At 43.4% G+C, this 14,847-nt stretch overlaps 1 protein-coding gene across 4 annotated transcripts in view; it reads right to left on the reverse strand.

The window, feature by feature from the left end:
• tnip3 (TNFAIP3 interacting protein 3) overlaps positions 1-14,847 on the reverse strand; it is an 86,240-nt gene that overhangs the window by 23,919 nt on the left and 47,474 nt on the right. Inside the window, exons 1-5 of one of the 4 annotated variants that reach the window (XM_033023679.1) lie at positions 12,957-13,103; positions 5,368-5,469; positions 2,939-3,004; positions 1,649-1,771; positions 1,359-1,487 (exon numbers count right to left, since the gene is read on the reverse strand). In XM_033023679.1, the coding sequence (XP_032879570.1) occupies positions 1,359-1,487; positions 1,649-1,771; positions 2,939-3,004; positions 5,368-5,457 (408 nt within the window). In that variant the 5' untranslated portion in view covers positions 5,458-5,469; positions 12,957-13,103. Of the gene's footprint in view, positions 1-1,358; positions 1,488-1,648; positions 1,772-2,938; positions 3,005-5,367; positions 5,470-7,242; positions 7,988-12,267; positions 12,292-12,956; positions 13,104-14,847 lie in introns of those variants that run through there. The other 3 variants (XM_033023688.1, XM_033023672.1, XM_033023666.1) reach the window with 3 other exon arrangements.

Raw genomic sequence — 14,847 nt, forward strand, 5'->3', positions numbered from 1 at the left:
GACTATCATATATCACGTACCACCTGAAAGTATGGAGTGTAATATTTGACAGCAGTTAACCGGATGTTTTGTGTTGCCAGAAGCCCACCATATATTTTACCTTTTCAAAGTTTAACATTTGGCAAATTAAAATATAAAACTATATAATTTTGAAAATCATTAGAGAGGCTGTCAGAATGTTGCTAGGCAGAACATGACAAACACAACTTATCCAGTTAAGGTTAATTAGCATGTAGTACAAAGCTAGTGGCCACATGCTTTAGCACCTTCCTAGTTGAGGAACAGAGATGTATGTTTTTTAAATTAGCAGATGATTTTGACATTGCAGAAATGGGAACCAGATTTACTGGTGGGAGGCATACTTGTTTGTGTGTTACTGCCCTGTTTTACAGATGAACATGCAGATAAAAACAAAATGCTCAAATGTCATCTATAAATTCATTGACACCATTGTTGATGGCCAAACAATGGGTGATACGAGTCAGCATACAAGAGATGGAACACCCAGTGGAGTGGTGCCACAACAATAACCTCTTGCTCAATGTCACCAAAACCAAAGAACTGGTATCATGAACCAGTTTTCACTGGTGGATTGACAGTGGAGAGAGTTGCCAGCTTCAAATTCCTGGACATTAACATCTCAGATGACCTGTCCTGTGCCTAACATACATAAGCAAACACAAAGAAGGTGTGCTAGCACCTCCACTTTCTTAGATTAAATAGATTTAGCATATTACTGAGTAGTGTTAACACATTTCTGCAGATGTATTGTAGAAAGTATTGTGACCAGTTGCATCATGGCCTGCTATTGTAATTTCAATGCACAAGATTACAAGAGGCTTCGGAGAGTGGTGGACTCAGCCCGGGACATCACAGGTATAGACCTCCCTTCCGTCAACAACATCTTTACAAGACGCTGCTTCTGGAAAGCTGCATCTATCTTTAAGGATCCCCAACATGTGGCTGCTACCATCAGGCAGGAGACTAAGAAGCATTTAGTCCCATGTCAGCAGGTTGAAAAATAACTAGTTTCCTATAACTATCACGTTCTTGAACCGACCTACACAACCCAAATCCTACCAGGAATCTAACCCTAATCCTACCTACATTCCTCATGGAATGCTGCGGACCACCAATTGCACTACCATGGAATTGGTTTTAAATTGTTTATTTTGCACTAAATTCTGTTTCTTTTTAGTGTCTTGTAGAATTTGTATATATTATGTATAATTTATTATTTTGTTGATCTTGTCCGAATCTATGCGATGCTACTGCGAGCCGGATCTTTACCATGTCTGTACTTCACAGAACTTGCAAATGTGATCATAAACTCAACTTGAACTCACAACTTTACAAACCTTATTCAAACGAGCAATTTCATGTTCATAATATTCTTTACGTTTAGTTGTCGAAGAGTGGCGTTCTTTCAAATGCTTGTTTTGTCCTTCAGCCTCAAGCAATTTTGCATTTAGTGTCTGCTTTTCTTCCTTAAAAACAGGAAGACAAAAGTAACATAAAAGTGAATAAATTTAACCAATAATAGGTTCTACACCCTTTGAATCAAATTAAGTTACAACCTATTAGAAGAGGTTGTTCATTTAAAAATCAAATATAATTTGCTGTCTACTCATCAGTAGCAATAACCTACTTCTACTGTTTCAATTTTAGCTTTAGCCAACAGCAGCTTCTTATCAAAATCCCTCTGCTTCCAGTCCAATTCTTTCTCCAAGGAACTCAGGGACTGCTGATATTTGGTGAACTTTTCCTTCAGCTGCAGAATACAAGAGACAATGGAAGATCCATTATAAGTTAGGATGTTATGGAAGATTTATTGAGTGACAGAATTAAGGCATGCGTGGTTTAAGTTGAGTGAATATCAGGGCTTACTATAAATAATTAAACAAGTATTAATCTTGGCAAAAGATGTTAATTGACCCAGACAGCATGCGGACGTACTGTTCTGGCAGAAGTATTTTGTTAAGTTTATTTCTCTTTTCCCTGCCTTTATATGTATTCAACACCAAACAGTGTTTGGTCCCTAACCAAGATATAGTATACACCGACAGCTTGAGATCAAGATAGTACAGATGCAATATTCTAATACTTCACTAGGGGGAGGTGTGAGAACAGCCTAGCATTGAATTAAGGCAATTGACCAAAGGCATAATAAGAAATGCTAAATAAAAAGGAAACCAAAGCAGTTGATTTAATATAATCTAATGATGTATCATGTTTAAAGCGTTTTTGTATTATACATTAAAGCTGGAAAGGGTGCAGAGAAGTTTTAAGAGGATGTTGCCAGGACGAGAGTGTCTGAGCTATAGGGAAAGGTTGAGTAGGCTGGGACTCTATTCCCTGAAATGCAGGAGGATAAGGGAGGATCTCATCAAGGTGTATAAAATCATGAGAGGAATAGTTCAGGTAAGTGCACAGAGTCTCTTGCCCAGAATAGGTGAATCAAGGACCAGAGAACATATGTTTAGGTGAAGGGGAAAAGATTTAATAAGAATCTGAGGGGTAAATGTTTCACACAAAGGGTGGTGAATGTATGGAACAAGCTGCCAGAGGAGGTAGTTGAGGCTGGGACTATCCTAACGTTTAAGAAACAGTTAGGCAGGTACATGGATAGGACAGGTTTGGAGGGATATGGACCAAACACAGGCAGGTGGGACTAGTAGAGCAGGGACATGTTGCCGGTGTGGACAAGTTGGGCCGAAGGGCCTGTTTCAACACTGTATCACTCTATAACTCCATATATCTATCAGCAAATGCTTGTGGGTAACAGAACAGTTGACAAGTGGGGGAGTTGGTAAGAATTTGGGGCAACGTAAGGGTGAAAAGAAAAAAATGTCAAGATGCTCACACATCATCACACGATAATTCAACACCCCCTCACCCTCAAATAAAACTGGAACTAAAAGAGGATGCCGTGCTTTACCTTCTGCTCATAGAGTGCCTTCATATTCCTGAACTCATGGTCCCACTGCTTGTTTATCTCCAGAAGCTGTCGCAAGAATAAATTCAGAATCAAAATTAAAATGCTTCGCTCAATACACAGACTAACAGAGGTTTTTGATCTACAATGTAATAATTTGGAAAATGCCATTCTGAAAACATCGAAAAAGTTTTTTAAAAAGAGAGAACAATTGCTGAATTTCAGGAACTAGGAAGAATTAATTTCTGATGCAGGGCACACAAGCACCAAAATATCCCATCTCTTCCTCCCCTTTGAACATTAGGCTTCCCATCACACTGTTCACACCTCTGTCACCCCCAGTCCAAACAGCCAACCAGGTTTTGAAACATAGCCATAAGCTCGCAGACTGCTGCCACTTTAATTCTCCACCAACACCCAGACTGCTCTCTTTAGTTTCCACAATGAAGCTCAGTGGAAGTTTGAGGAGCAGCACTGCACCCTTTGATTGTGCACTGTACAGCCTTCCTGATTTAACAATGCATTTGTGGCGGCTCCCAAGGGTCGTGCCATCATAGTGTCGAACCCCTCGGCACAGGAGTGGTTCAGTCCGGAGGCGGACCTTAGCCAGAGGGTTTAAAGGCAGGGGTTTGGGTGCCATCTTTCTCTTGTTTGGTCTTCCCTACAACCGGGAGGAACTTAATAAAAGGTGCCTCTCAAAACACTGTACTTCGTGCTTCCTTTGAGACCCACGCACTACATTGGTGACCCCCGACGTTCCATTGGCGTCATGATGGAGAGAAGAGAAAGCCCTACCTCCTCACAGGCCGGCCCGGCCCTGTCTCTGGACGCGGTCTCGGTGAAACTGCCCAACTTCTGGACCACCCTGCCGCTCATCTGGTTCCAGCAGGCGGAGGCCCAGTTCAACCTGCGGGGCATCACGGTCGATGCCACCCGCTTCTATTACCTGGTGGGGGCCCTCGACCAGGACACGGTTGAAGAGGTCACGGACTTCCTCGCAGCCCCCCCGGACACTGATAAGTATCTCGGCCTTAAGGAGCTCCTGCTCCAGATTTATGGACTAAGCAGGATGGAGCGTGCTGGTAGGATCCTGCATATGGGGGGCCTGGGCGACCGACGGCCATCTACCCTCCTAAAGGAGATGGTGGATCTGCTGGACGGGCACACACCGTGCCTGTTGTTCGAGTATACCTACCTGCATCTGCTGACGGCCTACATCCGTCTGCAGCTCACAGACGTCTCCTTTGCCGACCTCAGGGCCCTCGGGGGGCGCGCTGACGCGCTGTGGATGGCGCGCCCTGATGACGTCAGCGCGCTGGCCGTCAGAGACCCACGCACTACACATTCAACAATTTCAGCTCACAATCAATTCTTCTATTTTTTTTTATCAGGCACCAGGTTTAATGGCTTTGATATTATCTACATCCATCATCATTTATTTTACTTGTCCCTTCATTAATCTATTTCATGGTCCATCCCTTTTGTTCTTTACTCTCCGTCGTCTTTTTTCCCTGTTTCTGCATTCGTTCAAGGCTCCTTATAATTCTGACATTTTCCTATTCTGATGAAAGGTGTTTCACCCGAAACCACAGCTCTCTTTCACTCTCCACAGACTGTCCCACTTGTTGAATACTTTCAACATTGTTGATGTCACATTTGTGGCATATCACACCAAAATCAATATTTGGTTGACTTAATTCCAATTAGAAGGATGCCATGTACATTATTTCATGCTGAATAAGATTGAACAAGCAAACCAACACTTATAGAAACTAGTTATTAGATTTTAAAAGTCTAGGCAAACCCTGAACCATTCCATCCATATAAACGCTCTGTGTCTGAAGAAGGGTCTCGATCTGAAACGTCATCCATTCCTTCTGTCCAGAGATGCTGCCTGTCCTGCTGAGTTACTCTAGCATCTTGTGTCTATCTTCCATATAAACACTCGTACCCATATTTACAACTGTCTGCTCAACCTTGTGACGTCCCAATCCATATTAAAACTAAATATGAGCATACCTCAATCTTACCCTGAACAAAGTCCTTCCCTATCAAGCTCCCTATCCCCCTTTCAGTTCACTATTAAAATCCATTATTCAACACAAAGATGACCCTTGGACTTTCTTTGATCAGACTTTGCTGGCTTTACCTTGCACTAAACATTATTCCCTTATTATGTATACACTGTAAATGGGTCGATTGTAATCATGTATTGTCTTTCCATTGACTGGCTAGCCTGCAACAAAAGCTTCACTGTGACTCGGTACACGTGTTAATTAAACTAAACATTTGATCAGCCCTACTAGAATCACTAACTTTGGTTAGCAGTGCAAGATACGTTGGGGAGGCTTCTTGGGTGAATTCACCTCTGTATTGTAACAAAAAGAGGTCACACAAACTTAATTACAATGGCAGTTTCAAACTTGAAATACCTCCTTTCTCTGATTTTCCAGAGTCTTAATCTGTCTTTCAAACACTTCTTTTTCATCTGTGGAAGGTTTTCCCTGGTTTTCGGCTTCCATTCCAGTTACATTCTACAAAGGAAAAATATATTTTTTTTTAAATTATCCTGTTTTCCCCATTGAAGCCTTTAGCTTATCTCACACCAAATCCAATTGCAATTTATGGCAAATACTTTTAACAATCACAATCCAAACTGAGTTTACCCGTCGATAAATCTGAATGGAAAATAGATTAGAGTAGTTAATTGAAGGCAGTGTCATTTTAATATACAGTACTTTCAATAAATTAAATGTACTGAATAATTGAGCTTAGTTTCCATATTCTTGATTTTCCAGTTCATTCATTCAATATTTTGCTCAAATGCTGCCATCAGGAGAGGCAACTTGAGGCATTTACTATGCCTGTGAATGTTATTAGAATATCTATGGATGCTGGTTTAGAGTCAGAGTGATTCAGTGTAGAAACAGGCCCTTCAGCCCAACTTGCCCACACCGGCCAACAATGTCCCAGCTACACTAGCCCCACTTGCCTGCGCTTGGTCCATATCCCTCCAAACCTGTCCTATCCACGTACCCGTCTCTTAAAGGATGGGATAGTCCAAGATCTCCTCTGACCACTTGGTCCATACACCCACCACCCTTTGTGTAAAAAAGTTACCATACCCCTCGGATTCATATTAAATATTTTCCCCTTCACCTTGAACCTATGTTCTCTGGTCCTTGATCCCCTACTCTAGGCAAGAAACTCTGTGTATCTACCCGATCTATTTCTCATGATTTTGTACACCTCTAAAAGATCCCCCTCCTCCTCCTGCGCTCCATGGAATAGAGACCCAGCCTACTCAACCTCTCCCTATAGCTCACACCCTCTAGTCCTGGCAACATCCTCGTAAATCTTTTCTGAACCCTTTCAAGCTTGACAATATCTTTCCTATAACATGGTGCCCAGAACTGAACACAATATTTTAAGTGCGGTCTCACCAATTTCTTATACAACTTATGTTTCCATTAAAAACTCCTTAGTTCATAAAGTAAATTTCCTTAAAATGTATACAAGCAATCTCACTGTTCCATGATATAATTATGTTGTCCTCAAATCTCAGTTATTACTTTTCTTCACAAATATCTCAGTATTGCATTTTGTCATTCCCTCCACTCATGTCCATGGCTCATTTACTCCTCCATGGTCATTCAACACCTTCTCATTTCCAGCCCTATTGTTCCACAATGCCATGCTTAACCCCCATTAGGTGGGCCTGACATCTAGCTCATTCACACCCTGCAACTGGCATACCGTCTCTGTGGCATAACTACACCGACCCCTCACCGGGCCAGTTATATCAGAACATGCACATTCACTGCATCACTGACCCACAAGGATATGGAAAGTAACACAACGTCACCACCTCTTCTCATCTAAAGTTTGCAGTCTTCACTAAGTTTACTGGTCTCTTGATTCTTCCCCATCTACGTATTTCTCCCGAGCTCCCTTTTTAATCACATTACCATGTTTCACATTGCTGACAAAACACTCAGCCATGTCTCCACAGGACATTTTTACTAAATCGTTCCAGCTCTCAACCACCTCTCCTTATTACTGTGAAAAATCAAGGTATCTTAGGGGAATTCAAGTTTCTGTTGCTAATCAAATACTTTCTCACATTCTCCTTAGAAGAAATTAACCAGTCCAGAGCAGGAGCAGTGACAAGCAAGGTCCACAAGATTTACAATTTTTAACCGCCCGCACAAAATATTGCACTAATCCGGCACAGATACATACAAATCTCAGGCCAGGTGTACAAACATCAGCAGATAAAAAGACCTTGCAAAGTTAAACCACTCTACCTGTTGAAAATGAACTTTCATCCTGCTTTCTTCATCGGAAGCTCTTCGCTTATTTACCATAACGCGTTGGTCTTTTCAAAATCAAAGATGAAAGCGCTGTTATTTCCAGTTCCAATTGACCAATATAGTTTCTGATTCTAATCTGTCTTCGCTCCCTGGCTTTTAAAAGATCCCAGTTCTTTTTTGTATCATAATTAGAACCACACCAAATTACACAAAGGAACGTTTCAACATTTTTTGTCGATGACAGCTAATGTGAAAGAGGACTGGGCTTCCCATTATGTTGCAAACCTGTTATGTCTCCCTCCAATGACTAAGCTATTAAAACGAATCAACCAACACCTGGAAACGACAGGGCCGGTGAATCTCGCCAGCGGCAGAGAAGCGACAGGCAGTGTCACTGCACAACACAGCAACCAGTAAACCAGTTCATGAAAACAATCAAAGCCGCGTAAATAGTCTCTGTTACACAACGTGACCCTCCCAGTTCCTCCTTGTGAACGTGCTGGAGAAGGGTTTGCCCTATTGCCCACTCCCTTTCAGTAGGACAGGCGGAACAGGCATATCTTTTAGGAGACTGAGAGATCGTGTTCAACGCCAGATGTCGTCAACAGCACTCGGGGTCAGCGACCAGTTGGCACTTGAACCGATAATATCACTAACCATTATTTCAGCACCTTAAAATATAACGAGGGAGTGGGATGCCCGGGCGCCTGATCAAACGCAAGCTAGTGTTACAATTGACAGCGGGAGACTTGGACTGCCGCACACGTCAGCTTGACTGCTTATCCATGAAATGTATATCCCCGTCATTAAAACCAAAGGATCTTTGATTAAAACCTTGACCCGATGCTAAAATCCGACGTGCAGAGCGCCGTTCTAAAACATTGCAATGTAGATGGGATTGAATGCACACGAGCGTTTTGCACAATACAGAATGACTCATGAGTTCGCTACGTGGAGTAATCTGGAAATTCCAGTTTCACACCACTTGTGCTCGCTCTTCTCGTACGGATTATTACCTCAGCAACGTTTGAGTGTTGGTTTGCAAAACAGTCTTGAAGTTGCCATGACATTCCCCTCATCGCCGTCTTTTGTCTCTTTACAGAGGAAAAACAGCGCCCTTAGTTTATATAATCAACCGCCGTTTACTAATATGTTAAATATCTTGAATGACGGCAAACACTTTTCAAACGACTGTTGCGCGTCAAAGGGGAAGAGAACTGGAATAGTTCTCATTATCCCAGAGCAGCAAGGATATTCCACGTCTGAAGAAGGGTTTCGGCCCGAAACGTCGCCTATTTCCTTCGATCCATAGATGCTGCTGCACCCGCTGAGTTTCCCCAGCAATTTTGTGTACCTAGGATATTCCACATGGTGTTCCAAGGTTAAATCCCCAGATACCGTGAATTTAGTGAAGGCACGAGACAATTCGAGAGAAACAGATCCGTAATTTGACAGGAAAAGGAGAGAGCAAAATGTAGACCGACGTACTAAAGTGTGTTGGGCGCTTGAACCTTGCGCTATGGGTGCACTGAGTAAATTGGTATTGGTAAAATTTATAAATCTCCCAGCCATAACAAGGCGAACTGTGCATGCAACTAGAGAAACATACCTCCCTTCCCACATCGACATTTCTGTCCTGGTTGCCAGAATGAGGCAACATACAAACTGGAGGAACACCTCATATACCGCATGCATCGTTCATGCCCCAACTGTATCAATATTGAAATCTCCCATTTCATGTAACCCCCACCTTATGCCCCTCTTCCCTATGCTCCAAGCTCGGTGCGCACCCATTTCTCCCACTATCTCATCTTCTCAGTCACTTTGCTCCTTTCCCGTCCTTCGTACACTAAACTCCAATTCCCTCATTTCTCTTTTACTCCCCCTCCTCCATCTTCCGTTTATATCCTTCTATGTTTCTATGTTTCTAAAGCCAGAGAGAAAATAGGTGCAGGAGTAGGCCATTCGGCCCTTCGAGCCTGCACCGCCATTCAATATGATCATGGCTGATCATCCAACTCAGTATCCTGTACCTGCCTTCTCTCCATACCCCCTGATCCCTTTAACCACAAAGGTCACATCTAACTCCCTCTTAAATATATCCAATGAACTGGCCTCAACTACCTTCTGTGGCAGACAATTCCACAGATTCACCACTCTCTGTGTTAAAAATGATTTTCTCATCTCGACTTCCCTCTTATCCTTAAACTGTGACCCCTTGTTTAACATTGGGAACAATCTTCCTGCATCTAGCCTGTCCAACCCATTGAGAATTTTGTAAGTTTCTATAAGATCCCCCCTCAATCTTCTAAATTCTAGCGAGTGCAAGCCAAGTCTATCCAGTCTTTCTTCATATGAAAGTCCTGCCATCCCAGGAATCAGTCTGGTGAACCTTCTCTGTACTCCCTCTATGGCAAGAATGTATTTCCTCAGATTAGGAGACCAAAACTGTACACAATACTCCAGGTGTGGTCTCATCAAGGCCCTGTACAACTGCAGTAGAACCTCCCTGCTCCTATACTCAAATCCTTTTGCTATGAATGCTAACATACCATTCGCTTTCTTCACTGCCTGCTGCACCTGCATTCCTACTTTCAATGACTGGTGTACCATGACACCCAGGTCTCGTTGCATCTCCCCTTTTCCTAATCGGCCACCATTCAGATAGTAGTCTACTTTCCTGTTCTTGCCACCAAAGTGGATAACTTCACATTTATCCACATTATACTGCATCTGCCATGCATTTGCCCACTCACCCAACCTATCCAAGTCACCTTGCAGCCTCTTAGCATCCTCCTCACAGCTAACACTGCCCCCCAGCTTCGTGTCATCCGTAAACTTGGAGATGTTGCATTCAATTCCCTCGTCCAAATCATTAATATATATTATAAATAGCTGGGGTCCCAGCACTGAGCCTTGCGGTACCCCACTAGTCACTGCCTGCCATTCTGAAAAGGAACCGTTTACTCCTACTCTTTGCGCCAGTTCTCTATCCACATCAATACTGAACCCCCAATACCGTGTGCTTTAAGTTTGCATACTAATCTCTTATGTGGGACCTTGTCAAAAGCCTTCTGAAAGTCGAGATATAACACATCCACTGGTACTCCCTTATCCACTCTACTAGTTACATCCTCAAAAAATTCTATAAGATTCGTCAGACCAGATTTATCTTTCATAAATCCATGCTGACTTTGTCCAATGATTTCACCACTTTCCAAATGTGCTGCTATCCCATCTTTAATAACTGACTAGCATTTTCCCCATTGCCGATGTTAAGACTAACTGGTCTGTAATTCCTCGTTTTCTCTCTCCCTCCCTTTTTAAAAAGTGGGGTTACATTAGCTACCCTCCAATCCTCAGGAACTACTCCAGAATCTAAAGAGTTTTGAAAAATTATCACTAATGCATCCACTATTTCTGAGGCTACTTCCTTAAGTACTCTGGGATGCAGCCTATCTGGCCCTGGGGATTTATCGGCCTTTAATCCATTCAATTTACCTAACACCACTTCCCGACTAACCTGGATTTCACTCAGTTACTCCATCTCATTTGACCCCCGGTCCCCTGCTATTTCCAGCAGATTATTTATGTCTTCCTTAGTGAAGACAGAACCAAAGTAGTTATTCAATTGGTCTGCCATGTCCTTGTTCCCCATGATCAATTCACCTGTTTCTGACTGCAAGGGACCTACATTTGTTTTAACTAATCTTTTTCTCTTCACGTATCTATAAAAACTTTTGCAGTCAGTTTTTAGGTTCCCTGCCAGTTTTCTTTCATAATCTATTTTCCCTTCCCTAATTAAGCCCTTTGTCCTCCTCTGCTGGACTGACTTTCTCCCAGTCCTCTGGTAGGCTGCTTTTTCTAGTTAATTTGTATGCTTCATCTTTTGTTTTGATACTATCCCTGATTTCCCTTGTTATCCATGGATGCACTACCTTCCCTGATTTATTATTTTGCCAAACTGGGATGAACAATTGTTGTAGTTCATCCATGCAGTCTTTAAATGCCTTCCATTGCATATCCACCGTCAACCCTTTAAGAATCAATTGTCAGTCTATCTTGGCCAATTCATGTCTCATACCCTCAAAGTTACCTTTCTTGTCACTCATTTTCTTTCCTTATCTGACACCCTTTATCTCCTTTCACCACTTGCCTTTTTCACTTACTCCACCCACCTACTAATGAACCACCTCAACCTCCCCACCTGTATCTACCCATCACTTGCCAAACCGCGCCCTGCGCCCACCTCTTTTCCAGCTTTCTCTCCTTACTATTTGTCTGAAGGGTCCCGACCCGAAACGTCACCTATCCATTTCCTCCACAGATGTTCTCTGTCTGACCCGCTGAGTTAGTTCAGTACTTTGTGTTTAACATAATGATCCGAAGTTTCAAAACCTATTTTCTGCATTTCTTGTTTTATTTCCATTTCGATTCGGATTTATTGTAAATGTAAATTCAGAAGCTGTATTTTACAGAAGCTGGAAATCTGAATAAAAAGCAGCAACATTCTGGAAGTGCTCAGCAGATCAGGCAGCATCTTGGGAAAAGGAAACAGTTAAAGTTTCCTATCTGAGTTTTTCTCTGAAACATAGAAAATAGATGCAGGAGTAGGCCATTCGGCCCTTCGAGCCAGCAGCACCATTCAATATGATCATGGCTGATCATCCAAAATCAGTACCCCGTTCCTACTTTTTAACCATATCCCCCGATTCCGTTAGCCCCAAGAGCTAAATCGAACTCTCTTGAAAATATCCCGTGAATTGGCCTCCTCTGCCTTCTATGGAGAATTCTGCAGAGTATTCCACAGATTTACAACTCTCTGGGTGAAAACGTTTTTCCTCATCTCAGTCCTAAATAGCCTACCCCTTATTCTTAAACTGTGGCCCATGGTTCTGGAACTAGACAAGTCAGGTTTGTATCAAACTCCGATATATTTAACAAATCCTTCACAACTCGCCAGATTGTTCAACAGAAAGCCTGATGTTATAAAACGGCGTTCACTCCTGAAATCCTAACCTAAATCAGAAGCCAACACTCAGATTTTCAGAAGAGCACTCCATGCTTTCCCATTTAGATTCCTGCATCGGGAAACACGGAGGCCCCGTCAATAGTGTCAAGAACAGTTCCGCAATAGTATTTTGTAAAGCAGCAAATTAGTTTAGATCAAGATCCCACCCCTGTCCCGTCTTCTCCATTTGTTCCCTTGTAAAGCTGGCGACAGGCCAGGTGACCTTCCCATCACGACAACCTGTGCTCCAGATCACTGGCTCCTGCGCCTTTAACAGGCTGCTGAAACACAAGCCGAAACTGAAATGGAAAGCCTGCTTGCTGCTCCAGCGTACTGCTCTCCCGCCTGTCAACACACAATGCTGCCTGCCGCTTATTACACCCTCGTCTCACTGCCAGAGGACAACACAATACCAGAGCGTGACCCTGAGCTCTCCTCCCACACGATCCCCAAATGGGAAGCTGTCAGCCGGGGCAGCACCGGCGTTGCCGGCCTCGGTCGCCTAGAGCTCTCCCGGGACACTCCTGTACTAAACAGTCTGCCCTTGGTTTTAGACTAGTAACTGCAGTCTCGCACCCTGAACCCCGCCACCTGCAAACTGCCCGCAAACCGAGCCCAGATGCAACTTACATAAATTGTTTCCTTAAAAAATAGAACAGGTGCTGCGTGCATGCACTAACGGCAATGTAATTCTTACCGACACTGGATTTCAGTGGAAGATGCAACAATGCCTTTATTGTTGTTCGCTGTGAACCCATCAATGTAAACAGCGGCCAGGCACCGCCGTGTGGGCTGCACACATTTATCGGCCCTACATCAGCTCTCGGACACAAACAGATGAAATAACAGGTACGAGGGTTTTTGATGCTGCCCTCTAATGGAGCTCGACTCCTGGGCTCGGCTACAGCTGGCGCTCTGGTATTGAGGGCAAAGCTCGCTGCAATCTGAAAGGAGCCACCCGCCTGCTCAATGATTGCGAGGTCACTCAGTTACAACGAGGTTTGTGGTTCACAAGTTCACAAGTTATAGGAGTGGAATTAGGCCATTCGGCCCATCGAGTCTACTCTGCCATGGCTGATACTCAATCATGGCTGATCTTTGCCACCAAACCCCGTTTTCCTGCCTTCTCCCCATAACCATTGACACCAGTTCTAATCAAGAACTTGTCTATCTCTGCCATAAAATAATCCACCGATGGTCTCCACCGCCCTCTGTGGCAATGAGTTCCACAGATTAACTAACCTCTGATTAAATAAATTGCCCCTCATCTCCTTTTTAAAAGAGAACTCTTTAATTCTGAGGCTATGACCTCTGGTCCTAGACTCTCCCACCAGTGGAAACATCATTTCCACATCCACTCTATGCCTTTCATTATTCTGTAAGTTTCAATGAGGTCCGCCCTCCACCTTCTAAACTCCAGCGAGTGGAGGCTCAGTGCTGTAAAATGCTCATCATATGTTAACCCACTCATTCCTGGAATCATTCTTGTTAACCTCCACTGGACCCTCTCCAGAACCAGCACATCCTTCTTCAGATATGGGGCCCAAATTTGCTCATAATACTCCAAATACAGCCTGACCAGCACCTTATAGAGCCTCAGCATTACATCTTTAATGTTGGTGTCTGAATGTGAACAGATAAGCAGTAGTAACCAAGGAGAGTGGTGTGGGATTGGGTTGAGTGGGAAGGGATGAGCAAACCAAGGAGTTGCAGAGAGTGATCTCTACCGAAAGAGGTGAAGATGAGAAGATGTGACTGGTGGTGAGATCAGGTTGAACTTGGAGGAAATGTCAAACATTGATGTGGTGGGTGAGGAGCTGGTGGGATGAAAGCGGAGGACCAGAGGAACTCTATCATTTATTTGTTCCGACTGAGGGAAGGGGGGGTCGTGAACAGATTTGCAAGACGCAGAGGAGAAAGGGTTGAGAGCTCCATCAACAGTAGCAGGGAGGAAACCACATTTCCAATAGAAGGAGGATATCTCCATGTTTCCATATTGACACAGAAGGAGCAATTCTGACCCATCATCTCTTTACCACCTCACAGAGTTATCTCATTCCCTATCGAGTACCTATTCTCCCCTTGTTCTCAATAAGTATACCCTCTGCCCCCCAGATTCTACCACTTACCTTAAGTGGCCAATTAACCTATCAAGCAACTGAAGCCGGAGCACCTAGAGAAAAACACTTACAGTGATAACTCTCCACAGACGGCACCCAGGGTCAGGACTGAACCCTGGTCGCTGGAGCTATTAGGCAGCTGCTCTACTAGATCTGCCACAGTGCCACTGAAAAGTTGCTTCCCTTCTTTTGGGATACAGTTTATCCAAAACCTTAGCTAACCAAAGATGTGGTTTTACTTTCCTTTCCTTACAACAAATAAAGGGGAAAAAATTATTAACCAGCTACCCCACCAAATTATGTGATATCGCATTTAGATATTAACCGCATTTTACTATCTCATTGCTTACAAAAGCAATTAAAAGCTCACAAAATATTGCTGCAAATAATTAGAAAGCTGAATCTCTGCAATTTAAGAGCAGTGGTCCATCGGGGAAATTCCTACTGGGAGGGAAGGCTTACAGCAGA

The sequence above is a fragment of the Amblyraja radiata genome, chromosome 1 (genome assembly GCF_010909765.2).
Source record: "Amblyraja radiata isolate CabotCenter1 chromosome 1, sAmbRad1.1.pri, whole genome shotgun sequence".
Taxonomy (NCBI): domain Eukaryota; kingdom Metazoa; phylum Chordata; class Chondrichthyes; order Rajiformes; family Rajidae; genus Amblyraja; species Amblyraja radiata.